Source organism: Dama dama, chromosome 33 (genome assembly GCF_033118175.1).
Source record: "Dama dama isolate Ldn47 chromosome 33, ASM3311817v1, whole genome shotgun sequence".
Taxonomy (NCBI): domain Eukaryota; kingdom Metazoa; phylum Chordata; class Mammalia; order Artiodactyla; family Cervidae; genus Dama; species Dama dama.
Window position 1 is genome coordinate 33,638,066 of NC_083713.1, and position 25,871 is coordinate 33,663,936.

The 25,871-nt window shown below is 34.4% G+C and overlaps 1 protein-coding gene across 1 annotated transcript in view; it reads right to left on the reverse strand.

The window, feature by feature from the left end:
* SCN2A (sodium voltage-gated channel alpha subunit 2) overlaps window positions 1–25,871 on the reverse strand; it is a 285,612-nt gene that overhangs the window by 27,573 nt on the left and 232,168 nt on the right. Inside the window, exons 14-18 of the mRNA XM_061135553.1 lie at window positions 22,542–22,674; window positions 18,030–18,268; window positions 16,006–16,179; window positions 13,771–14,127; window positions 8,174–8,653 (exon numbers count right to left, since the gene is read on the reverse strand). Coding sequence (XP_060991536.1) covers window positions 8,174–8,653; window positions 13,771–14,127; window positions 16,006–16,179; window positions 18,030–18,268; window positions 22,542–22,674 — 1,383 coding nt within the window. The remainder of the gene's footprint in view (window positions 1–8,173; window positions 8,654–13,770; window positions 14,128–16,005; window positions 16,180–18,029; window positions 18,269–22,541; window positions 22,675–25,871) is intronic.

Below are 25,871 nucleotides of genomic sequence, written 5' to 3' on the forward strand. Positions count from 1 at the left end.
TATCACTAATGTTTGTGTTTAATAGATGTTCATTGAATAAACGAATGAATGCCCAATTCAGGAACTCTTTTATTCTACCACTAACTACTTCTAACACCTCCTATCTTTTACATTCGCATTCAAGGGAACACACATAACATTCTCACGTCAGTGCAGAGAAACACAAATCTCTTCCACATTCTAACTTGCGTAAGTAATGACCAATGACCTTTAGAATCAGAAGTGCTGTCTAAACACCAGGCTTCCAATTAATCAGACCTAAGATGAAACTATAAAATAAACTATGAAATAAATAAAGTGTACTTTAATTCTGGAAAGTATTAGGAAAATGTTAGGAAAACTGACACTAACTCATTTTGACAATGCCTTTCCTCTTTCTACTCTATGTACATGGATCTACAATTCAGCAGTGAATGGAACCCCTCTAAGGAAAGGCAATCTCATCCTTCTCCATCTTCCTCCTCAAGTGGATCAGCACAGGATCTACCTGTTACATGTTACTTGAGTACCTCTACATGTTCTACAAATTAAAAAGCTAGGGTGTACATTAATCCTCAACACCAACCAATCCAGTGTCTAGTTAGAGAAAGAAATGTGGCTTTAATTATCTTGTCAAAAGGCATACTGAGTTAGTAGCTGGATTCAAGGTCTTCTGTATCCCACTTTGTTAGGATTCCCTAGAAAACTATTTGATGATTCATGAGTTAAGCCAATCTTTATCAATTTAAAACATTTAGTAGATGTGATACGTAACTAAACATTGTAGGTTCAAAACAGTGCTTGGGATACTGTTGCTTCCCAGGTGTCATGACCATGAACTTAGTATTAGTTTGTTATAGTCACATTCTTATATGTATTAATATAAAGTTAAATATACATTGGGACATTTCATTAAAAACCTTACTTTAAATAACAATCTTGAAATGTAGGCAAGAAATTCTGATTTATAAAACCTTTCCTGACAACATCAATTCAAGGACTTTCTTAAAATCACATGAGGCAAATATCATAGTATTATAAAATATCTTAACTAAAACAGTTAAAATGCATTAAAGAGTCTATAAAGAGTCTATAGAATCCAAATGAATCAAATTAAGAATATGAAAACCTTTCAGCTTCAGATAAGGTCGTAATCTCGATTAATTCTAACTACAGTACAAATTCACCAATTAGAATTGTCAAATGTACATCATTTATATGGAATTATTAGTACTAATATACTTAAAAGAATAACTTTCAAATAAAGCTTCTCTGTAAATTTTCCAACATAGGCATCATTCACTGTAAAATGCCACATGACTAGGAGAGCAAAAAATGAGCCAGTTAGAAATAAAACCAGTTCTTCTTCGCTTTGGTAAAATTTAGATGTTTAGGTTCCCTTATTATAATCTGTGCTTATTTATTGGAAGACAAGTGAACTGAAGGGTACTGTTAGTACAGCCCTTCCCTACTCAAACCTTAAAATACGGATGTCCTCCAGTGTCAGGATAGTCAAGAAATTAAACACGCATAGAGAATTATTTGCTATGCCTGGCATTGGCAATCATTTATTTTCAGGTGAAATATTAGCTGAACTTTTTTTTTAAGTGAAAATTTCATGGTACATGGTTCTTACTACGGAAAGTCTGCTAGGTTTCTCAAAGAGCCGGGTCACCATAATCATATGAGTTAAGCAGGGCAGAACTGTATTTTGCTTAATGATCTGATAAATAAATATCAAGTTACAATATTTCATTTCTTATTTTTAAACACTGTACTTTTAACTTTTACTTTCCACATCACTGACAAACTGTTACCAGACATCTGCCAAACTCATAGTCCTTCTCTCAGAAAGTAGAAGCATTTTTTAAAACATAACACAGAAAAGGGACAGAAACATCATTTTATATTAAGTTTTTCAAAAGTACACTTTTTTTCTTTTTATGAAGTTAAGATATTTTTTAAAAAATGTAAACGATAGTCAATAAAAGAAATTAGGATTTTTTTTTAAAAAAGAGAGATAATTAAAATATAGATTAAATCAAGTATTCCATATCTATTTTGGTCACCAAGAATGACAATTCTTTGCTCCATGTGGATCCTAATTCTAGTCTGTACTTAAGGAATTCTAGGTCATTTTATGTGAAAAATCTTAACATCAAAGTAATGAAAGTGATGGTTATGGTTCCTATGGGATAGGCCAAAGTGACACATTAATAATAGAAAGGAATTATTCTTCTTAGTAAGGAAAAGCAAAATCAAAACTGTTATTATCATCATATTACATTATTCAAATAATCATTTTTGTCTTTATAACAGACACATTTCAAAACTCTGTAATCCATAAATAGCAAAGTTTTAAATATCTTTCTTGAGATGGCAAAAATAACCCTTAAGTCCCAAAGATTCATGTTTGGTCAATTTTTTTTTTTTCTTACATTTAGGATATTTAGAGCTTTTTAAAAATTCTTTAATCACTATTCCACTGGAAAACTTTCCCTTGAAGATTTATACATTCTCCAGGATAAAATTATAGATGGGTTTTTACTGAAACCATTCTACCGCTGCTTACCCAAACCTTCTCTACACAGCCTTCTCTCCTTTCCTACTCCTTGTCCTAGAATTCAGTATACTGCTCTACTAGGGCTTCTCTGGTGGCCCAGTGGTAAAGAATCCGCCTACCAATGCAGGAGAATAGGGTTCGATCCCTGGGCTGGGAAGATACCCTGGAGAAGGAAATGGCAACCCACTCCAGTATTCTTGCCTGGGAAATCCCAGGGACAGAGAAGCCTCGTGGGCTACATTCCATGGGGTCACGAAAGAGTTGTACATGACTTAGCAAAAACAACAATAATAACTCAGAGAACAAGAAAACTAATCTTTCTAAGAAACTCTTTCTAAGAAACCTTTCTAAGAAACCTCTTTCTAAGAAACTAGGAAAAAGAAGCTATTATCTTAAGGAGTCAAATTTCATACTTTTCTGAAGAATTAATGCATAACAGGAAAAAATAATTCTCTCTAGTTACTGTGTATATGGGTATCTGTTTTATTTGGGGTCTTAATTTATATGATTAATGATATTGGTCTCATTCTTCCAGTATATAGGGTATTATCTTTCATGAATATAGAGTGCCAGTGACTGAATATTTTGTTCCAAAATATTTTTTAAAATGCTACCCCAAATCCATGATCGTTGCTGCACCCAAAGAGCCAAATGTGCTTATGTTAGGGTTGTTTTATGCTTTTAACGGCAGAAGGAGAGGAAACTGCATCTAAATTACAAAGCATTTAATTAACATTTCTTGAAAGAAATTAAATTGGGTTGAGCAATTTGGTTAACATATTTTAGGAGAAAACTGTGATTTAAACATCAGGAAGTGAAAGTTCTGCTAAATGGAGCCTACACTCACTGCCTTAGCTGAATGACTAGTAGGTCCCTTCATCTAATAAATTTGAAAGGAGTAGAGTTCACATTGGTTTTCTTTCTATATGAATTGTGTTGCATGATATATTTAAACAATATTCTTTAAGAGAAAGTTTCCCAGAAGTTTTAGATGAAACAAAGGAGAGACAAAAACATAAAGTATAGAGGAGCAATACAATGAAGAAAGCAGATTTCAGATCTTTTTTCAGAATAACTATACCATCTATAACATTTTTGTTTGTTTCTTTTTCTTCCTTCCTATCTTTTCTTTTTGGTGTACAAAAGAAACTCATTTCCTTTTCTTTCATTCTCAGGAATTTTAGGGGTAAATATCAACAGATTCTCTAGGAGAATTGTATTCTAAAGGCAAAATACTCTTGGTCAAGTGCTAAATAGAGCAATACCATTTTCTCTGAAATGAAGCAGATAAAAATTGTACCAGTGCTGCTGGCAGCAAAAATATAACATTCCATTTACATTATCATCACATTAAAACATCCTTTAGAAAGTTTGCACATGAATAAGGGATTGCTCTAACTTGCAGATTACCCTTCAGAAAAATTTAATATGGCACTGAACAAAAAATTACCAACAAAGTACTCTCCTAGGGGCTTTATTTACTTAAGAAAAGGGCAGAGGAGTGAAAGCGTCCTGCAAGAATTTTTCAAAGAGTACCTTATATTTCTCCTTTAGACCCTTAGCATGTTCAAAACTCTGTAATGTTAAATGGAATTAAATAATCTATAAACGCATGCACTTTTATTTTTCACTGAATGTAATTTCTATAAAAATCTATGTAAGAAAATTAGCAGCTACCTCATTTTTAAAAAAAAGTTAGGGTTGCCAGACTTGCCTGACCATGCTTTATGACTCAGCATAAGAGCAGCTGTGCATGTTTTTATTTCACTGCCAATGGATGGGCAAGGAATGTAGCTGAGTAACATGCAGGCCAGTCAAAATTCATTTAGAAACTAATTATATTTATATATGTACAATTTGCTTAGGTAACCTGGGTAAAAGTGGTGGCAGGAGTCTCTGGCTGGTTAAAAAACACCAGAGCTGCATTCTTGATGGCTCCAGCTTGCTTTTACCCCTGTGAGAAGTAAGAACGGTAAGCAGTGAAGGTCACCATATTGCACTAGTAAATTTTACTTTGAAAAATAATCATTCAAGCATGGCTTAAATTATTAAAACTCTATAAAAGAAATCAAGCATTTGAAATCAAAAGTATGAAAGGAATGACATTACATACGGTCACAGTAACTTTAGTTAAAGCATACAATTACCATATGAATTTAAAATGATATACTCTAGAGAATCTACAGAAAGCTGTCAAAGAATCACACAAATTTGGCAAAGATAAAATAGAAGAGGATTTAGTTCCAACACCTAAATAACCTCTGTGTCCACTTGGTTAGTCTGCCTTATAAGAAGGGATTCATTATAGGCATTCCAAAAATTAAAAGGTGCTTCATTTTTTTCCTTTAATATTTCAAATCATTTAAAAAGAATATCATTCAGTATGAATCATTCAGTATGATATCTTATTCCATTTGTTAATACTTCACATGTTATATTTAATACCACAATCCAACCCTACCAATTAAGAAAATGACCAGACAAAACTAACTTGAAGGCAGAACCCTAAAAAGATATCTCAGGTGGGAATATTTGTAATTCTTGAATACTTGTTTCAGTTCTCTTTTGTTTTCTAGTGTAGCGTTACCAAAATGCCAGAAAATTGGAACTTGGACATAGGCCCTTCCTAGACTATTGCTCTAATCCTTTATTTGTTTATGAGTTTATATTTAAGAAGTTGTACATAAAGCCATAAATGAAAATTTTACCAAATAATATATTTTAAAACACAAGTAGCAATCTCTACACAAGTACTGAAAAGACTCCACAGCTAAAACAACAAAATAATTCTACTTTCAACTGGCAGACCAGCTCTCTGCCTCCCATTTCAAAGCAGTGACTTCACATGTGTTATTTTGTAATACCTAATTCAAATGGAAAACACATGAAAAAGTCTAATGTTTACAAGAGAAACTGATAAGAGAGTTTTGATTTTTCCTACTATAAGCCCCACCTTACTAGATATTTCTCTAATGTGAAACACAGTGGTTGGAGATGAGGCAAAATACATGCTCTTTTGGAGAAGTTTGAGGTTTTAAAATTTCTGAAAATTAAGAATAGCAAATGTCAAGTTATCCTACCTCAAAAGATACTCAAACTTAGCCAAAGGTTTAAATGGACTGGTGACTTCAATGTTTGATTCTTCATAATTCATTTTTAATTAACACCATAAATTAAACATGTGCTGTGCTATGCCTAGTTGCTCAGTCATATCCAGCTCTGCGACCCCATGGACTATAGCCCACCAGGCTTCTCTGTCCATGGGGATTCCTCAGGCAAGAATACTGGAGTGGGTTGCCATGTCCTCCTCCAGGGGATCTTCCCAACCCAGGGACTGGACCCAGGTCTCCCACACAGCAGGTGGATTCTTTATCATCTGAACCACCAGGGAAGCCCAAGAATACTGGAGTGGGTAGTCTATCCCTTCTCCAGGGGATCTTCCCAACTCAGGAATTGAACTGGGGTCTCCTGCATTGCAGGCAGATTCTTTGCCAGCTGAACTAAATTAAACATACATAAAAATAAAAATTGACCTCCCTTATTCTAAAGGAGATATTTACTATTAGGTAAAATAATGAGAGGGGACTACATATTAAAATTTAATGACCTAATTCTATTTTCTAAATGCTGACCTTAGTGTCTGGGCTTCCGTGATGACTCAGATGGTAAAGAATTCTGCATGCAATGCAGGAGACCTGTGTTCCACCCCTGGTTGGGGAAGATCCCCTGGAGAAGGGAATGGCTACACACTACAGTATTCTTGCCTGGAGAACTCCATGGACAGAGGAACCTGGCAGGGAAGTCCATGGGGTCGCAAAGAGTCAGACACTAAGTGACTAACCCTTAGTTTCTAGAAACTTACAATACAAGAAATTAGGCCCCACCATTTCAGCATAGCCCAGCCAAATACACTTATCCAAAATTTAATTAACTAGATATTAAGATATTATTCAGCTTTAAAATAATGATCTTAGTGTACATTTGAGTTCAACTAATTACAGCAATTATTTGCTCCAGGCTATAAGGTTTTTTTAATTTCCCCCTTGAATCTCATTGTTATTTTGTGACAATTCTGGTCACAAAAGTAATACTAGGTATTACCTGGAGAAGGCAATAGCAACCCACTCCAGTACTCTTGCCTGGAAAATTCCATGGAAGGAGAAGCCTGGTGGGCTGCAGTCCCATGGCGTTGCGAAAAATCGGACACGACTAAGCGACTTCACTTTCACTTATCACTTTCCTGCATTGGAGAAGGAAATGGCAACCCACTCCAGTATTCTTGCCTGGAGAATCTCAGGGACGGGGAGCCTGGTGGGCTGCCGTCTATGGGTGTCACACAGAGTCGGACACGACTGAAGCGACTTAGCAGCAGCAGCATGATCTTGCTACCTAAATGTTACTTTTAGTAATTATATTTAAACTTTCTCTGAAGTTAATGTTTAATACCTACTTCTACCTAATCCCTGAATTAGCAATTCAAATTGCTAATTACAAATAAGCACACTTATCTTACAAATAAGAACAAACAGAAATAGCATCTTTTCCCATTATTATATAGGATAAATACAGTAAAACTGATTAAAAAATCTAAGTTCCTTTCTTAGAAATACATTTTTGTTCTAATTTTATTAACTGATCCCTAATTTTTGTGACACTGTTTCACTACTTAAATTACATCCTTCAGTGTCTCCAACTCTCCCAAATCATCATTCTTAGGATGAGAATAATAATAGAGGTCTTTCTGTTTCCTGCCAATCAATTAAAATGACAACAAAGAATGAATCTTTGTTTTTGGTTGTTATTTTTATTTGTTTATGCAAGTGTTAATTGCTGGGAATTCTGGCTTCATTTCTGTGTAAACAAACATTAAGGGTTTAAATTCCTTCTCTTTATTCCCAGCATGTGCTTATTAATCTATAAATAAACCAAGAATATACCCTGGTATTTATACTCTTCTAGTAAATCAAAGAATTCTTTAAACTACCAAGAGTCTTACTATAGTTGGAAAATTTAGAATTTTACATTTATACAGCATGCACTGTGCTCAGTAGGGTTAAAGATATTTTCAACCTGATTCTTCATCACTACCTTCACGTCCTTCAAAAAATTGTTTACTTCAGGAAACATGAAACTACAAGTAAATATCAAGCCAAGATCCCAATGATACTTCCATTAAAAATATGCCTGTGAAAACTAAATAAAATCACATTTCATGTTATTCCATAAGAGCAAAGAATGTAGCAAAATGAGGACTGGAACTGCCCCTCACCAAGCATTTTTCTAGTATACACAATAAAATACCATCATGGGAAAATTATAAGGAAGAAAGTAGATAAACTGAGGCAATTTTCACAAATCAAAAATTATTTAAAATCTTTTTTAAAATTTATATTAACCTGAATATTAATATCATCAGCAACTCAGAATGATGACTACTTGAAAGAATGAGTTAACTATCATTTGTTTAGCTATATACTAGTATATTGTCAATTTATCTATCATCAATTTTGCCACAGAAATTGTATCAATAGGTATTTCCTATTTACTTATAGAAAGAAAATAATTTTTAAAAGTCTGGATGGTTTAAAGCAAACATAATACCAACATATCTTCTTATGTAGAAATTCCTACCTCTTTGCTTTCTTCCATATCTGACTCGCTGCTGAATTCTTCAGTATTTAAATTTTCAAAGTCAGACTCTCCGACAGCAATTGGTACAGTCACAGTGAGGCTGGGGTTGTTTATGAAGGACATGTAATCACTTTCATCCACGACATATTTTTCTACACTGCTGCCTATGCCACTGGTAGTTCCGTTGCCATCTTTGAGATAATTGAGGTCTTTGCCTATTTCTATGGTGGTATGGTTGGAAATGCAGCTGTCTTTTTTGTTATTGAGATCTTCAAGAGGTTTGATTTCATCTAAAGCTTTCTGCTTTCTAACAAAGGCTTTCTGAATAAATTCACGTATTTTTCTTTTAACAAAATCGATTCCTTTCTGCATCCTTCCCACAGCAATCTGGAGATTATTCATTTCATTATCATCATCAGTGGCGGCAAGATTGTCAGAACTGAATGAACTCAAGAGTAAGGCCAGGAAGAGGTTCAGAACCTAAAACACAATAGGAAAGCTGGTGATCAAAACATTCCATTGTTTCTATTGCTCCGAACTACAAATTTTCCAAAGTTGTTCTTACACCTCACTTTTTGCTAATAGATATTCTTTCTAATTTATGATAAGCTATCCTGGAAAAAAAAAATACCCAGCCAATAATACTACATTAACACTATTTACATTTTAGTCATTGCAAGATTACTAAAACCACTGCTATGTAAAACTTCTATATTAAGTTCAATCCCAAATGAAAAATTTTAGCTATCTAGATAACTATACAATGAAAAAGAAAAAAAAAAGTTTTATTAGGGATGTTAAGTATTTTTCCCATGTAACCTGGGTTTTCCAGGACACTGATAATTTACTATACTTTTATTCCTGAACCAAAGATGATTCCACTATATTTAAATATTATTTTATTTTTATGTTTGTACCTATTCTTGCACTTTAGATAATTTGTCAATTTAGAAAAAATACATACCTACCAACAGATCAAAAATCTCAGTTTTTGGTTCAGAAAATCATGGCCACTAGATTTATACAGTAGTTGGAAATAGTATAAAGAAATGGTTACAGACCACTAATTAGTTTAACAACTTAAGTCTTCAAAAATAGGACCCACTGATATGGGTTAGCAAAAAGATTAGTGACCATTAATCTGCTATGTACACTCAAAAAGAGGTAATTTACTAAGAAATAGAGCACTCTCATTGGCACAAGACCAAGTATATGAGTCCTTGATCATTCAAACAGACAGAACAATGACAAAAAGGATATGGCTCTGAAGGGGTCCAAAGACAAAAAGTAAACAGTACAGAAGAGGAATCCTAGGAAAGGTTTTAAGTAGAACTCCAATGAAAAGGATGTTGCATTCTTGCTATATTCCTATCTTTCTAATCGGTTAATGAGCCTCAGAGTTCCTTTGTCTAACCAGTTATGAGTCAGTCTAACCAATGGTGTTCAGAAAGGCAAAAACCTGTAAGATCCAACAAGGACTGCTCATAATTCTGTGAGTCTATACTGACATCTTTCAGTTGCCATACCATGGTTGCTGGTATTCGTACAAAGACCTGCTCCTTCACATCTGAAATTTACCAATAAAGTTATATTTTATAGTGATTTGCCTTGAACGTATTATTTGGATAAAAATAGATGAAAGAGAAAAAATTAAATGTTACATTTTGGGTTTTATCCATAATAAAACTGAATTTTGGTACCATAATTTTTTCTAGACTTGATTTATTAATTCATTAATGAACTTTTTCTATTAGGAACTTTTTCTTGACAAATATTAGTCAACCTTCCCAGAGTGAGATCCGACTATAGTTCCTCTCAAAGCACTGAAACAGGTATCTATTGCGTGTCATTACTGTTATATCTTATGGCCCATTCCCTTTTCACATTAGAATTAAAGCACTGGGTAAGAATCAAGTTTATGTCAATTTTCTCAGTGCTAAGCTTACAAGACTGTTCTCAGGATTCAGTTAAAGGATCCACGCAGCCCTCACAAAGCTACTGGCACATGGTAAAGTGCCAGTTTGAGAAAGTTTAGCTGTTACATCACTGTTACTATGATCCAACCTACTCTCTGTTATACTGTCTTCAATTTATCTTTCTTTTGTTGTTTGCAATCTAATCTCTTTTTCTAGACCTCCTTTATTACCAAAGGGTATTGATCAGCGTAACAGCTGACCAAGGTGGTGGGTGTGACCAAAGGCAATTTAAAGGAATACAGTTCAACAACCTTACTCAGGAACTGAAACCTGGGATCCTATTTCGCACATGGTCATGGACAGACTTGATAGCTCACTGAGTGGAACTGTTTCTTTCATATGTCCCCAAATTATTCTCTTGGAATAATAATTTCCATTTGGGATTCAAGATTGAAACATATTGTCTGTATCAATACTTTTTCTAGCCTGATTTTTAATTGGTGAGAAAAACTCATTTTCACATCCCTCTTGTGTGCTAATGCTCCATTTAGAGATAGAGGTGGCTACTTCTAGATGTGGTAATCTTCAAAAAAAAATGTATTCTCTTTCTGCAGCACCTGTCTTGAACCTGTAAGAGGATTTCTGGCCACAGTGTTAATAAACCAAGATGATAGCTTGGGAAAAGCAATCTATAGCCCCACCTCTGTCTTGTGTGTGGACTAGGCAGTGATTACTTACACCTCTTGTGGTCGAGAATTACATGGAAGTTTATGTGTGTTTACAGGAGGTTATGTTAGCTTGTCTTTGGGGGACATTAACCTTTTTGGTGAAGATAAGAAGGAAGAATTATAGGAAGTAGTGCACCAGGTTCAGTCAGTCTTATTTAAGGAAATGTGATATGAACATACTTCCTTAATAGTGATAAACATGACAGATATTATTACCACCTTAGTTACTCCAGAAAACATATACAAGATATCACAAAAGGAGGAATATTTTTTAACTTCTAATAAATAAGGAGTTTCTTTAATTTTTTAAAAAAAGGTACAGAATTTAAATATAAGCCAATAGGTGGAAATTATTATTTTATCTGCTATACCATTTTATGTATATGTAGCAATCCAAATTAATATAAATGACATCCATAGGTATGAATACTTCCTGAAATTCTCTTTTCAACTTGAAATCTTTTGTACAGTTAGAGAGATGTGTCCTATTTCAGTAAACTAAAGATGATATGTGGTATGTTGAATTTCTTTAAATTCACTGTGTTTTCTGGCTACATAAATTCTACCCAAATTCCACTTGCTCACTGCCACTTTCCTGATAAAAAGACATCTGTAGCTTTCAACTGTCTATAGGAAAAAAATATTCAATTTGGTAATGCATAATCAGCCTTTTCATAAATTAAACTCTACACAGTCTGGCCTCAAACACTTTCTGCTACTCCCACTATGAATTTTCATTGCTTGTGTCCAGTCTTCTCACGCATTGCTGGCATAAAGGATTCTGTTCTCTGCCTTCTATTCTCTTCTTCCAATGTATGCCAAACATATAAATGAAATCAAATCAAATCTAAAATACAAACCAACAACATTTTCTCTGTTTTTCTTCTAAATAGCCCTGTGATCGTTTCTTCCTATTCCATGCATTCTTGCATCTTCTGAAAGCAAGCAAGTTATATCTGGAATTGTAGTGGTTTTAAAATTATTTGATGCTCATCCCTTCAAAACTTAAAGTCTAATCCCTTTTTCTTAAATGTGAGCTCTTTTTAGTGACTAGTCAACAGAATATTGCAGAAGTGACAGCATGTGACTTCAAGAGTGGAACATAAAAGGAGTTTCCTCCTTGCCCTTTGCTTTGTGTCTTGTGCTCTGGCAGAAAAAGCCTACTGTCATGTCGTGAAGGTAATCAACTCTATGGCGAGGTCCACGTGGAGAGAAGCTGAAGCCTTCTACCAACAGCCAGTAAGGCTGAACTGGGACCTCTCACCAATAGCCATGAGAGTGAGCCTTATTAGAAGTCAATTCTTCAATCTTAGTCAAGATAACTGTCTCCCATCAACATTTTGATAGAAATCTTTTAACTAACCCAGGGCCAGAACCAGATAAGTGGTTCCCAAATTTTTGACCCACAGAAACTATGAGATAATTAATAAATGTGTATTGTTATAAGCCACTGTTCACACTTTTGGATTGTACACTATTCATGTTTCTTGTTATTTTAGGAACAGGTCAGAATTAACAACAGGATACTGAGAAGACTGAAATATTGCAAAAAATAGAAATAAATCATATTTTTTTTTATTTTTCCCTTTTCCTTTTCTCTTCCTCTGGGGGACTGAGCCAATCAGTCCACCCTAAAGGAAATCAGTCCTGAATATTCATTGGAAGGACTGATACTGAAGCTGAAACTCCAATACTTTGGTCACCTGATGTGAAGAACTGACTCATTTGAAAAGATCCTGATGCTGGGAAAGACTGAAGGTGGGAGGAGAAGGGGATGACAGAGGATGAGATGGTTGGATGGCATCACCGACTTGATGGACATGAGTTTGAGTAAGCTCTTGGAGTTCGTGATGGACAGGGAAGCTTGGCGTGCCACAGTCTATGGGGGTGCAAACAGCTGGACATGACTGAGCCACTGAAGTGAACTGACTGGGGGATTGGAGGTTACTTTTAATGTGAAAGAAAATGAAGTCTATAAATTGCAGACTTCAAAATATTGGTTACAATAGTCCTTGTTCTATTCCACTGAGTTGGGGCCTGGTCAAGCAACTTAGTATAATAAATTTAACATATAAGAGTCTGATCCCTGTCACATAAATCTATTGTCCTTTCTTCTTCAACCACTGGGTCCACTATTTCCTGGCTTGGGATGGTCTACTTTCTTCTCACATCTCAATTAAAGATATTTACAGGTCTGAACTCTTTGACAAAGCCTTCTGTGATGATCCTTGCAAGCGCAAAGCAACATTTCCATCTTGTGAACTTTACATATAACACTTTGCTTTCACATTTTTTTCACTTACTCTTTTTATCCCTGTTTGAGTAAATGTCCTATCATTGCACCATATATATTGTCCTACCATCGATCCCAGGCCTCCAGGACTCAGTAGACTGTGTTGGGCATAGTTCATTTTACACAGAAATGATAACAAATGATTCTTGAGTCAGTGTTACTTGTTCATATTGTTGTTTCTATGCAACAAATACTGATGTACTTTCAATGGACTAAGATGATCATTATTTTTTTTTAAACTCCAACTTGTAGAGAACCCAAATGTGAAACATTTTCAAGTGACAGTACTGTTAGTATTTATAAATAAAATGAATGACTGTCTAACAGCACTGCCATGCTTTAGCACAAGAACTGAAAGATAAAAGCCAAAAATGGCCCTCTCCATGGAACAGTAAGAGGTACAGAGATGAAGAACAACTTTGGTTCAAAAGGTATTTTAAGAGTTTGTGTTACGTGTCAATCACAGTTCAATATAGCTGGAAAAAATCTAAAATAATGTAAGCAAATATTAAAAAGAGTTCATGTAGATTTCTTTAGTCTGATCTATAACTGACTCCTGCCATCATGAAGAATTGAAACTTGATTTAAAAAAATATACAAAACATTCCTGATGGTTACATTATCTTTTACTGAAAATGAGAAAAATGTTTTACCACATACCACCAGGTTTCCAATGACCATGACCATCATGAAGACAGTAAGGCACATGGTTTGACCGGCGACCTCCATGCAGTCCCACATGGTCTCTATCCACTCTCCACACAGCACCCGGAACACAATCAGGAAGGAGTGGAAGAAGTCATGCATGTGCCAGCGAGGGAGTTCACAATCATTGGAAATCTTGCAGACACATTCTTTGTAGCTCTTACCAAAGAGCTGCATGCCGACCACGGCAAAAATGAAGACGATGATGGCCAACACCAAGGTGAGGTTACCCAGAGCCCCTACAGAATTGCCGATGATTTTAATTAGCATATTCAGGGTGGGCCAGGATTTTGCCAACTTGAAAACTCTAAGCTGAAAACAGAAACAAGGTCATTACTGCTCTGCATTTGGAAGAATTTGTATATTTGTTTACAGATAAAGTCTACAATGTCTCAGTTTTAGGTGATGGGTTATTTGTGTGCCAAACTGTTGTCTATATTTTTCATTCTGAAATAGTATATATTATAAATAAAATAAGAATACAGTTTTTTCAATTGGCATTTAAATTCCAGAATCTTACATAAGCATTTATACTATTCTTTTTGTTTTTCTGTAAGGAACTGAAATACCTAAAATTAATGGTGATTAATTAGCAGAAACTGCTTCAGAGAAGTAGAGGCTCTAGTAGAGACTCTCATTATTTAAAAGCCCAAAGTGGATATATTTTTCAGTGTACCTGAAATAGGCTGAAATGCACAAGTGTAAACAACATTAACACTTATATTAGGGAAGATACAAAGGAAAAACCAACTAATTTCTTTAAATCTTAGACTGCTTTGACCTTTAGCATGTTGTAATATTAGGCTGTATTTCAAAGGAGATTTATTATATTCAAATAAGAAATACTTGAACTTGAATAAAAAGCTGTATTTTGTCAACCTTTATGTCTTCAGTGATTTAGTTAATCAACTCATTATAGTGCGTAAATGGCTTGCCACCTCTATGCCTGATACATCGGTTGTATTAGCTCATAGAAACCTCTAGAGTACGATTTACCATTAAACAGTATCAGCATTTTATTTCTGATGCTTCTGTAAATATCAGGCTAAGAGTAGTGCATTATTTAATGGAAACTAAGTGACCCAAAGGAGCAAAGATAAGAACCAAAATTTTTAATTTATTCCCAGAGAATAATTAATGCAAAAGAGTCTGATATACTAAGCAAGAACATTAGTGATATTATGCTTTGTACTTTCCTAGACTCCATCACATTATCATAAAGACTTACTAAGCTTTTTAAAAGTAGTTGCCCATATTTACTTGTTATATAATCACTGCTAATTTTTTTTCTTTTATTCTTCTAACTTCAAATTAGATCCACAGCTAAAGACTAGGAAAGGAAATCACAGCTCTAAGGATCTTAACAAATATTTGAAAGTAGTAAGGAAATTTCTAAACAGACTTGATTATAAATTCTTGAAACTAATCACCATTAAGGTAGGTTGCCTATAGGAATCTATCTTTACTACCTATATACAACGACTATTGTTTGAAAATAAATCACAAAAAGCTGGAGCCAATTCAAATAAACAGCACAATAAAAAATATCAAATTTTAAATGGAAATGGGTCCAGTGATTTTTTTTGTCTCTTAATTTAAAAAGATCCCTAAACTCATTAAATATAAAGAACAAATGAAGGATCCTTTCCTTAAAATTAAAATATTATACAGGCAACTTTTCTTAGAGAGTGGATTTGGCGACTTCCTGACCTGGCTGAAGGCACAGATGAATAGGCGCTCTGTCCTCTTTTCTGTGCCCTCTACCCAGTCCTGAGTCTTGAATTCTATGGGGGCAAATTGGGCAACTTCATAATCTCTTAGCCTCTGGTAGAAAGAAGAGCCCATCCAAAGCCCCAGTCAAGCCCCTTATTATGGTTAAGCAAACCCCATATAGCTGAGAGGTATGTATTGTGTTGTTTAATTTGATTTGGGATTATGTATGACCTCCATTTTCTCGCTTCCCATTAGCCTTGACATTCAATTACTAAGGAGAGAATTATTGGCTGTTCATTTGAATTAAACTTAACCTGTGCATTAAAACTGTAATGAAGAAGAAATTACCATCTGCTTTGTTAGAAATATATTCAAACAAAATTAAAGCTATGGGAAATCTTTCAAGTTTTACAAGAAAAGAGTGACTACTAATTACATTATTTATAAAAATATTATGGCTACTCTCAGTTAATTTACCAGTCGAAATGATCGGAGAACTGACAGTCCTTCCACATTTGCCAAACCAAGTTCCATTAAACTAAGGCTCACAATTAAACCATCAAAAATATTCCAGCCTTCTTGAAAGTAATAATATGGATCCATGGCAATTATCTTGAGAAACATTTCTGCTGTGAAGATCCCAGTGAAGACCTAAGTGAGAAATGTTTATTACATGAGTGAAGACTCTTGAAAGCAAAAATAACTATTAAGCAATTTAATTTATTCCCAACAAGTCACAATTTAGTTCTGAGTTTTAAAAATTGGTTTAGACCCAGGAAGTTAGTATCCTCAAACGGTTTGTATTCAAGCTGTTATTTAATTGTTTACTATAGTTAAGGTTTACCAAGTGATAAAGAATATAAGAATTAAGACAATAAAACTAATATTCTTACTTTTATATTCTCAAGTGAAAGGTTCAGGTAACTCATTGCAGTCAACACCCTGACTTTGCCTCTGATCTCCCTAGCTTTCCAGAAACTCACCAAATGATTACCTATTAGGGCATTCTAGCCCTAGAACCAGATTGACTGGCTTAGAAATGGTTCTGTAACTCCAACCAGGCTGATGGTATTCAATACTTGGGCTTGTGTTAGAAATACTAGTTAGGAGGCATACTTTTTCTGCTTAATGAGCTGTGTCAGTAGGATAGAAGTTGGTCGAACATTGCCATCAATAGAATATCCAGCCAGAGATGAAAGAAACATACTGGGAAAAAGCTCACAAGAAGCTAACTCCCAATGACATTGATTGAGAACTTGAATCTAGACAGATTAAAACCTGGAGCTATGCCCAAATGGACTTTAGTTACTTGAAGTAATGAATTATTTTTTAAAATTTATTTTGCTTATTTTTGCTTAAGCCCATTTGAGCTGTTTCCTAATACTCATCTCCATAAAGCTTATTTTATCCCTTGCTCACTTTTTTATAGATAATGTTGAGGTGATTCCTACATATGTGAAAAAATTTGGACTAGGTAACATTATTGTCCTTTCCTAAAGTTCTGTGATTTTTGGGCACAGCTTAAAACAGCCTCTGAAATATCTTTTAGAGCCTCTGATACAGTATTTAGAGCTTTCATTGCTCTGTCAATTTCTCATGGGTATAGACTCCCTCACTGTAAAATGCAGACATTCAGTATCTACCTGAGGACTGACTTTGTGGGTACCTACAAAGAGGGATTTTATGTAAACCATTTAGCACAATGTCTGGTACAAAATAAGTGGTCAGCATATATATTGTAACTTTATCAGTTAAGACCTATCTGGTTATAATAGAACAATAATGGTTAATTCAGAGTCTAAAAATATTGTGTATCATCCTTCAGAATATATCATTTACTATCTATATAGAACCTGTCTATATGTTCATTTATCAAGGTGGGAGGTTCATGAGAACTTAATAAACCTCTTACATTGATATCAATATATTTTTGTTACCTGAATTTTTTCATTTTGACTTTCATTTCTATCACTCTACCATGTAGCCACAAATGTTAGTACAGAATTTTAAATAAAAAAATATGCAAAACTTAATCATTTATAAATTCCCAAATGTATAGGACAAATTCAAACAGAAATAATAACCTCTATATGATGTTTCTTCCCTTAAAAGTCCATCTTCAGGTATGAACAGATATTTCAAAATTATCTGACTTTAATGTGTTTGACAAATGTAAACATGTCTGAAAGGGTCTCTTCTAAATACCTGAGGAACACAACAGCATTTTACCATAGATCTATGTCCCCTGTAATTTATAATGATCTTTTTAATGAATGGGCAATTTATATTTAATTCTAAGTCAAACTATAAATAAAATCTTTGACTCTTTTCTACTACTTAACTGAAACAATATAATTTGTTATAAAAAAGTAATGCTGAACTTTTGCTGCCCATGTAAATATGGCCAATTAATTCATATTTAATTTGAGAGTGATGTGTGAGATTCATTAAAGTAACCATATATTCTTTCAATGAGCAGAGTAACCCTCAGTGAGCCTTACCAGGTTCCCAACTGATAGCACACTGCTAAACTGCTCCGTCATGGGATAGTGCTCCATGGCCATGAAGAGGGTGTTTAGGACAATGCAGATGGTGATGGCCAGGTCAACAAAAGGGTCCATCACAACCAGGTTGACAACATGTTTCACCTTTAACCATGGCTTACAGCAGTCCCAAATCAAACACATGTTAGCAAATTTATACCAGCACGGTGGGCATTTCTGTCTGGATTCTTCAAGTTCTGGAAGAAAACAGAATACTTATGAAAACTGCTTCCTCCCTTTTAAGAAGCCTTTGGTTTAAATTGAAAGTGACTCAAAAAATTCTGAAGTTGTTAAAAGGCATTATAGGTTAATTTGATGGTTGAGCAGGAAAGCACTGATAGACTAGCTGTCATAAAAAATGTGGAAGGGCTAGTAAACTTTACAAATGTATCTTAGTTAAACATGGTTTCCAAGATTCTATCTATAACTTTAAACTATCTGATAATTATCTTCAAAGCTATCAAAAATTAATGGGTAGGACTTGTGTCGAGTATACTTAAATGCCATCTATGTTCCAGATAGAACATTTATATTATGAAAGACTGTCTCTCAGGAGGTCTTTAAAAGCTTTATTAGTCATGATGAATTTCAGTTTCCTGGATTAGATATGTTTTTTGGGTATTTTAATGAAAGAGTTCTGTCAGTATCACCAGTCTTGAAAGTTTCTGGTTAAACCTAATTAGATATAGTATTACATATTAAACTCAGCAAAACTCTTTTTTTCTGCCACATTTCTTGATTTAAATAGACGACAAAAGAAGAGGAAATATCCACTCTAAGAAAGTGAGATCCTCACTGTTTCACTTATAACCTACTGGTAAAATGCAAGAGGATTTTAGATGGAACATATCTATAATTAATAAATTTTCATGAAATGCATTTATTTTAATGTATCAAAATAACAATCACACCAAACCTATGATAAAAGATTTCATATAAAGACACATTTACTTAAGAAAATACTATAATGATTTCAAGAAGAATTTCAACTAAATAATATGAGAGAAAAGACAGAAATGCACAGATGTTTAAGGTGATGCTCAAAATACTGAAAAAGTAAATATTGGCAAAGAATTTGGGAGAATTAGAAAGTAGGAAATTATATACTATTTTCCTTTGGTATATTTATCTCAATCAATTATTGAGTGAGAAAAGGATACAGTTGTTGTTTTCTGCCAGTATCACACTCTATTAGTTACTCAGCCAAATATGAGACCTGATTAGCACTAAAGCTCATGAGACTGATGAGCACTAAAATTGAGGAAAAAATTCTTTGTTCATCAATAGCATAACTGACTCTGGTGGGTCAATTTAGTATTACTACTGTGGCAACTGGAATATCTCTCCAAATCTGGGACAGTTTACTAGAAATTAAACTTTTTAAGGGAATTCATACAATGGACAAACACTACCATAGGTGGTGATTTTTGCTTTGTTGATAGACATTTACTACTAATTTTATAAAGTTTGTTACTTCACTAAAGTAAATTAATTTCCTGATTATTTTTCACAGAATTCCATTTAGAAGCAGATTCTTCAATTGTGTCTTTAGATACTGAAATACTTTAAGTACCCAGTTTATTTCCATTTCTCTTAATATGTAATTTTGTAAACAATAAAGAATAGTTAAGTTGTAAAGCAGAAGAACAACATATAGTTTTTATGTGCTGTTTTGTAGATGCTTCTAGACTCCCAAATAAACTCATATTTATACTGAAGATAAAAGGACAATATAATTTACAGTAAATAACTAAAGAGAACTGAAAAAAAAATCTCTTTGCCTATGTACAGTCAGCATAAGTATTTTTTAAAATGCTACTTGCAATTTAGTAGATAAAGAGAAGCAAACGGAAACTGTGTGGAAAAAAAATAAGAGAAAAGTTCAAAAGGGAAAACACAGCCAGTGTTGCTCATCTTGACACCAGGAAAAAGTGAAGCCGAGTTGTTAAGTTCTAAAATAAAATCATTCAATTATTCATGCCAAAAGGAAAAAAGAATTATCACACTTTGAAACAAAACAAAGCACTCAGGAGAGAACTACAGCCACATCTCCATTATTCCTGGGTTGTCCATTATTCCTCAGTTGTCCACACTGAGACGCATTTACAACTCAGTTTAGATCTTTGCTGGCTTCCCTCAATTCCCCAGTGCTTCCACCTCACCTCCCACTGTTCCTCCCAAAGATGTGACCAGGAAATATTTCCACGTGGTTTTTGCATTTTAAAAACTTGAAAAGGAAACAATTCATTTCTGTGTATCTCCTACAGTGTCATTAGGTAGGAGGCTATTCATTACCCTGGACAATGGAAACCAAGCTGCAGTTCAAAAGAGGGAAAACAAAAGTTGTCAGCGTGGGTCAACAAGCCTGGCTGAAAAAAGCAAAGGTAAACTAAAACACAATTAGACTCAGAAGGAAGGATCCCCAGATAAACAGATTATGTCAACCTAAGACACTTTTCCACCATCAGGAACCAAAAAGTACTATATTAAAGACAGTTCTAGTTGCCTGTGTGCACTATGTAGCTAACAACCAGCCTTGATTAATGCCAGATTCAAAGTGTTTAGATATAACTGAATAAAGAAAAGTATGCTTTGCATTCTACACAACCAATGAAAAATAGAATGAAAACTCAGCCATTGTTCCTCGCAAAAATATCAAGTTAAAAGCTCTGCAGATATTAAAGCCAAACACTCAGTCTCCTGCTTCCTAAGTTACTCTTATCTCTAGGACATCATTTCACTCTAAGCAATTCCATGAGATACATATTCATGGAGGGCAATATGGGAATGTGTGCACTCATTTTTAACTCCAAATCTTAGTGGATAAGTTCAATTTTGTGGTGGTGGCTTGATGTTTTTAAGTAACTTCTTAGGTTAATTCAAACTTAATGCCATCAGTAGTGCAAATTAGTGTTAATTAAGACTTACCCTGTCTCCTTCTCTACTTCTTGCTTTAGGGAGCAGACATGCTGCTGACATCGGTAGCAGAACCACTGGCAGCTTCCTCTCAGTGGTTTTGCTATGGCAAGGAGCAGAAGACCAGAGAATCTTCAAAAGATTTACCTGGAGGGACAGGGAGGAGCAAGCTACTGGCAGCTGGGGGGGAAGAGGGAGTGCAAGCTAACGCAGGCGAGGTTGGGGAAGAACGTACTGAGTTTAATATCCCATAGAAATCAGTGAAAAGATTTCTGATATTGCATTAGGACATTACGAATGTTGGGACTGTAGCAACTGACATGGCTGTGATATATATGGCCATCTACATTGTGAGATTTTCTTGGCTGTGACTCTCAGGTTTTGGGTATTATTAAACATCACGGGGTCTTTGCATTCAGACTGGAAAATAATTATTCCAAGAATCTATCCAGTATTAAGAGAAACTACAACTAACAGAGAAGCATGAACACATGCTCGTGTTCTTTCTCATTCTCCATCTTTCTTTTTCCTTCCACACATCTACACACACACACACACACACACACACACACACATACTTGGGAGGGGAAGGAAAGGGAGGGTTATAAAGGTGAAAGAGAGAGAAGGGCAAAGGAGAGCAAGGGAGGATGATAGAATACATTTTATATGAAAGTATTTTCCAAGGTGAAGTTGATAGTTGATGTTTGAATTCATTAACAAGTACAGAAAGGCATAAACATGTGAATTAACAAAACAATGATAAAGCAACCAATAATACTGGTTATTGACTGCCTTCTACATTCCAGGAACATAGATGTTTTATGGATGAGGTCTTATTTAGTCTTTACAACAATGTTATTCTAAACATCATTATCAATACTAACTGATGAAGAAACAACTACAGAGCCACAAATAGATACACAGAGTCAATAACTGATCACAAATCAAGCTGTCCCCAAATTCTTTATTTTGGAATTAATAACATCCAGACCTCTTAACAATGTATTAACTACTCATATATAATCAGCAACTAAAGAGAAAGTTGAGATATTATTAAACTCTGATCAGAGAGAGAGGCAAAAGTAGTTTTCAAAATTTTGAAAACTTTGCTTCAAAGTAGTTAATATTAAACCCTAATTTCCACTTTTTTCATTTATACTTCTGGTTAAATCAAATGAGTTTATAGCTTGAGTCTCAAGCAGTTAATACAATTCAACTGTGTTAGCATCACTATAAAAATAAACATTTATCATTACATTCCTTTTGATGTCATGCACATGACAAACTTCAACAGTTTAAGAACTTAATTTACCAAGGTTATATTCCAGGTATACCTTGAGTTTGCAGTAGCTTCCTGGAGGCTAAATGTAAAAATCTATACGAGACAACAGAATCGAGGTATTGCATGTGGATTTTACTTTTATTTAGTAAAAGAAATAATAATATTGTGGTATCAATTCAGTTAGAGTTTAATTCTTAGAATTTATGAAAGTTTTTTTAATCACCATTACCAAGGCACCACCAAGTAACTGTGCTGTAAGACTTTTGACATACCTTCCATGGTGTTGGTCAAAATACTAGCCATACTCATTGCTCTTTGCCTTGCTGAAGGATCTTCCAAAAGATCCATGGAAACATGATAAGAACTGGACCGTCTCTTTCTGATTTCTGTTTCAGTAGTTGTGCCCTAAAAACAAAATTTCATATGAAATACTAGTATTTTTAAAGGCCAAAGTGTTCCCGCAATAGGTGTTATTTAGCCAAATATTCACTATGCTTTGTCAGATATAAACAGCTCACTAAGACATTGCTAGAATCATCATTCTTGGGAAGGGTTTGAAAGCCCATCATATTCTCAGCATTCAGGGATGCCTGGGTTTGTGATCAAGATGGACTTTTCTAATTCATCCATCTTGGAGCTTTGGACTGGAGGCATCTTGCTTCTTTTGGGATAACCTTTTAGTATTTCAGTCAATCCTATCTAGAACCTCAAACTGAAGCATATTACTCCTTGATTTACTCACATATTATTAGATCTTTATATATATTCATGTGGTTCAATGAATGAAAAGAACTTTACAGGTTTCCCTAATATGCATCAGTAGTAGCACTCCTAAAGTGTGAATACCATGTTAAAATGTTTCTGTTCATTATAGACAGGTACAGATACAGGACTGCATATATGATTTTGTATAGAGCAGAGGGGACTAGATGACCTTTAAGCAACCCCATTTTTTTACCTTCACACTTTGCCTTTCCCTGATGAGATTAAATATTTTCAACTCTAAGAGACAACTTTTTGATTTAAAAAGGTTTGTTTCCGAGAGGGGTTATTTTTTCTCATGAATTTTACTTTTCTTTCATAGTAAAATTAATTTTAGGGTGACCTAAATGAATGTTCATCCTCATTAATGACAATCCTATTAATGGAGTGGAAATTCTGCTTTTGACTATGTATGTATTAGAGGTAACAAGGTTAATAAAATAATGTTAATTACCGATAACACAATAAAGTAGGTGAACAGGCTCATATTGCTTATATAAATAAGGAAAATCCTCAGAGGAATAAAAGTGACTTCTTCTTTATTATTAGCACTCAGACTTGCATTAGAAATGCTTGAGTCTTGCCCCTTTTTTCTCCTGTGATCGCTAACTTCATTGCTTGAAATCTTGAAGTGGGAATAAATTTCTGCCCATATTGAAATTCTGGTGAGTTTATTTTGGAATAGAAAAGAATCAATTCATCATATCATTGCTAAAAATCAAAGATCCCCCATTATGATGTCTTGCCTTAAATTAGAGTTTCAATGCCAAGGATGGGTTCTCTTGTAAGTATAAGATAAAGTTATAAAATTTAGTTTAATTATTATTTAGTTAATTATTAAGAATGTAACATCCTATTAATGTTGCATCAGAACTGAAAATATTTTGCCTCATCAGAGAAAGTCAAAGTTTGGAGGAAAAAAAATGGGGTCACTTAAAGGCCATCTAGTCCCTTCTGCTCTGTACAAAATCATGTATGTTATCCGATATTTGTCTAATTTTTAGTGCTAGATTTCAAACTCTCTAATGATATTACCAAGGAAATTCTTTCTTAAATTAAATTGCTTCAACTGAATTAATGTGAAAGTGCAGGATATTGTGTGCTCTGGAAGGTAGCATTTGATCACAGCTGCTTATTTTCTGTTCTTTCCCTCTGCAGTCTTGCAAAGCCACATCTGTGGTCTGCCTCTGCAGCTCCTGCCACACCATGGTGCGGGGCCCTGCCTCACAGCACTTGATTGCAACACTGAAGGGTGGACACCAAGCAGCAGGGAATGGATACTAAACTAGGCTTTGTTTAAACTGCCCGAACTTGCCTTCAGAGATTTATTCCCCCCTCTGTGATAGGACAGGAGTGATAATTACTGATAAACGCTAAATATTTTCTGATGGACTAAAATTCTCTTGCATTTATGTAAAGAAGTTGTAGGTTTATTTTCATGTTCTCAATTAACATTTATCAAGATCAGAAATACTCATACTTCAATATGTGTAAGAACCATGTGGGATGCTTGTCAAGAAAGAAGAAATCACTGATTCCTGGCCTTTTGGTCTTGGTCTGAGTAAATCTGAGTGGGCCCAGAAATCTTCATTTCTTTCTTTAAACCACTTTTGTGAAGTATTATCAACATGTAAAAAGCTATGTATACTTCACACTCACAACTTGATGAGTTTAAGAATAAGTATATACCTGTGAACCATTACCACTATCAGTTCATAAACATTCCCATCACCTTCTACAGTTTCCTTCCACTGCCTTATCATTGTTACTGTTGCTATTTGGGTTGAGAACACAGCATAAGATCTATCTTCTTAGCAAATTTTAAGTTTACAATTCAGTATTCTTAGCTCTAGGCACTATGCCATACAATAGATCTCCAGAACCTATTTATCTTGCATAACTGAAACGCTGGACCCTCTGGTTATCAAACTCAGAGAAGCAGAGGAGAATGGTGGCTGCCAAGAGTGGAGGGAGGGGGAAATGAAGAATCTCCATTTTAAGAAGTATTCCAGGGAATTCTGAGGCAAGTAGTCTGATGACGAAATAAATCTTGAGAAACACTGGGTAAAAATGAAAGGGTTTGTTTCCTTAACCATCTCTTTCCCATTTAAGAAAATTTAAAGTAAATTAGTGGGAGGTAATATTGCAATATGGATAGAATGTAGGTTCAGTAGCCAGCATATATAGGGTCAAATCCTAGCTCCATCATGCACAAGCCTCAGTTTCCTCTCTGTAAAATGGAGATAATATTAATAACTATGATAAAGTATTGTTGTGAGGATTAAATGAATTAATGCAAGGAAAGTGTTCTGGACACTGTCTGGTACATAGTTAGGCATGATTATTTTTTAAGAGAAGTTAACATTCCTTTTGCATTTTTCCAGGTTCTTTCACAATAAAGTTCTATTTTGATTCATGAGTTGATCTGATTCTAGGATACTTGAGTATCTCTCTGGGAGAAATGGCGGGGAGAGGCCAGGCAAAAAAAGTAAGAATGATCAATGGCTGTTTCTATAATCCAAAGTCAGAAGTTTTTCTATTAGGTGACTGAAAGCTGACTCCATATGATTTTATTGTGACTGGCAGAGCTCATCCAACTATAATGAGGAAAATTTTGCAAAAAAAAACATCATACAAAGAAGATTTTAATATGATTTGGTAAACTATAAAGTACAACCAAATTGCTAGAATTTTTTATACTGGCAAATGAAATCTTATTTAATACCAAAGTTAAAAAGCATTTATGTTTTACGAAGGAAATGTCAATAATATATCCCAGTGTCTGGTATTTAGCTGAAACTAAATTCTACTAAGTTCCGTATGCATGATTTATGACCATT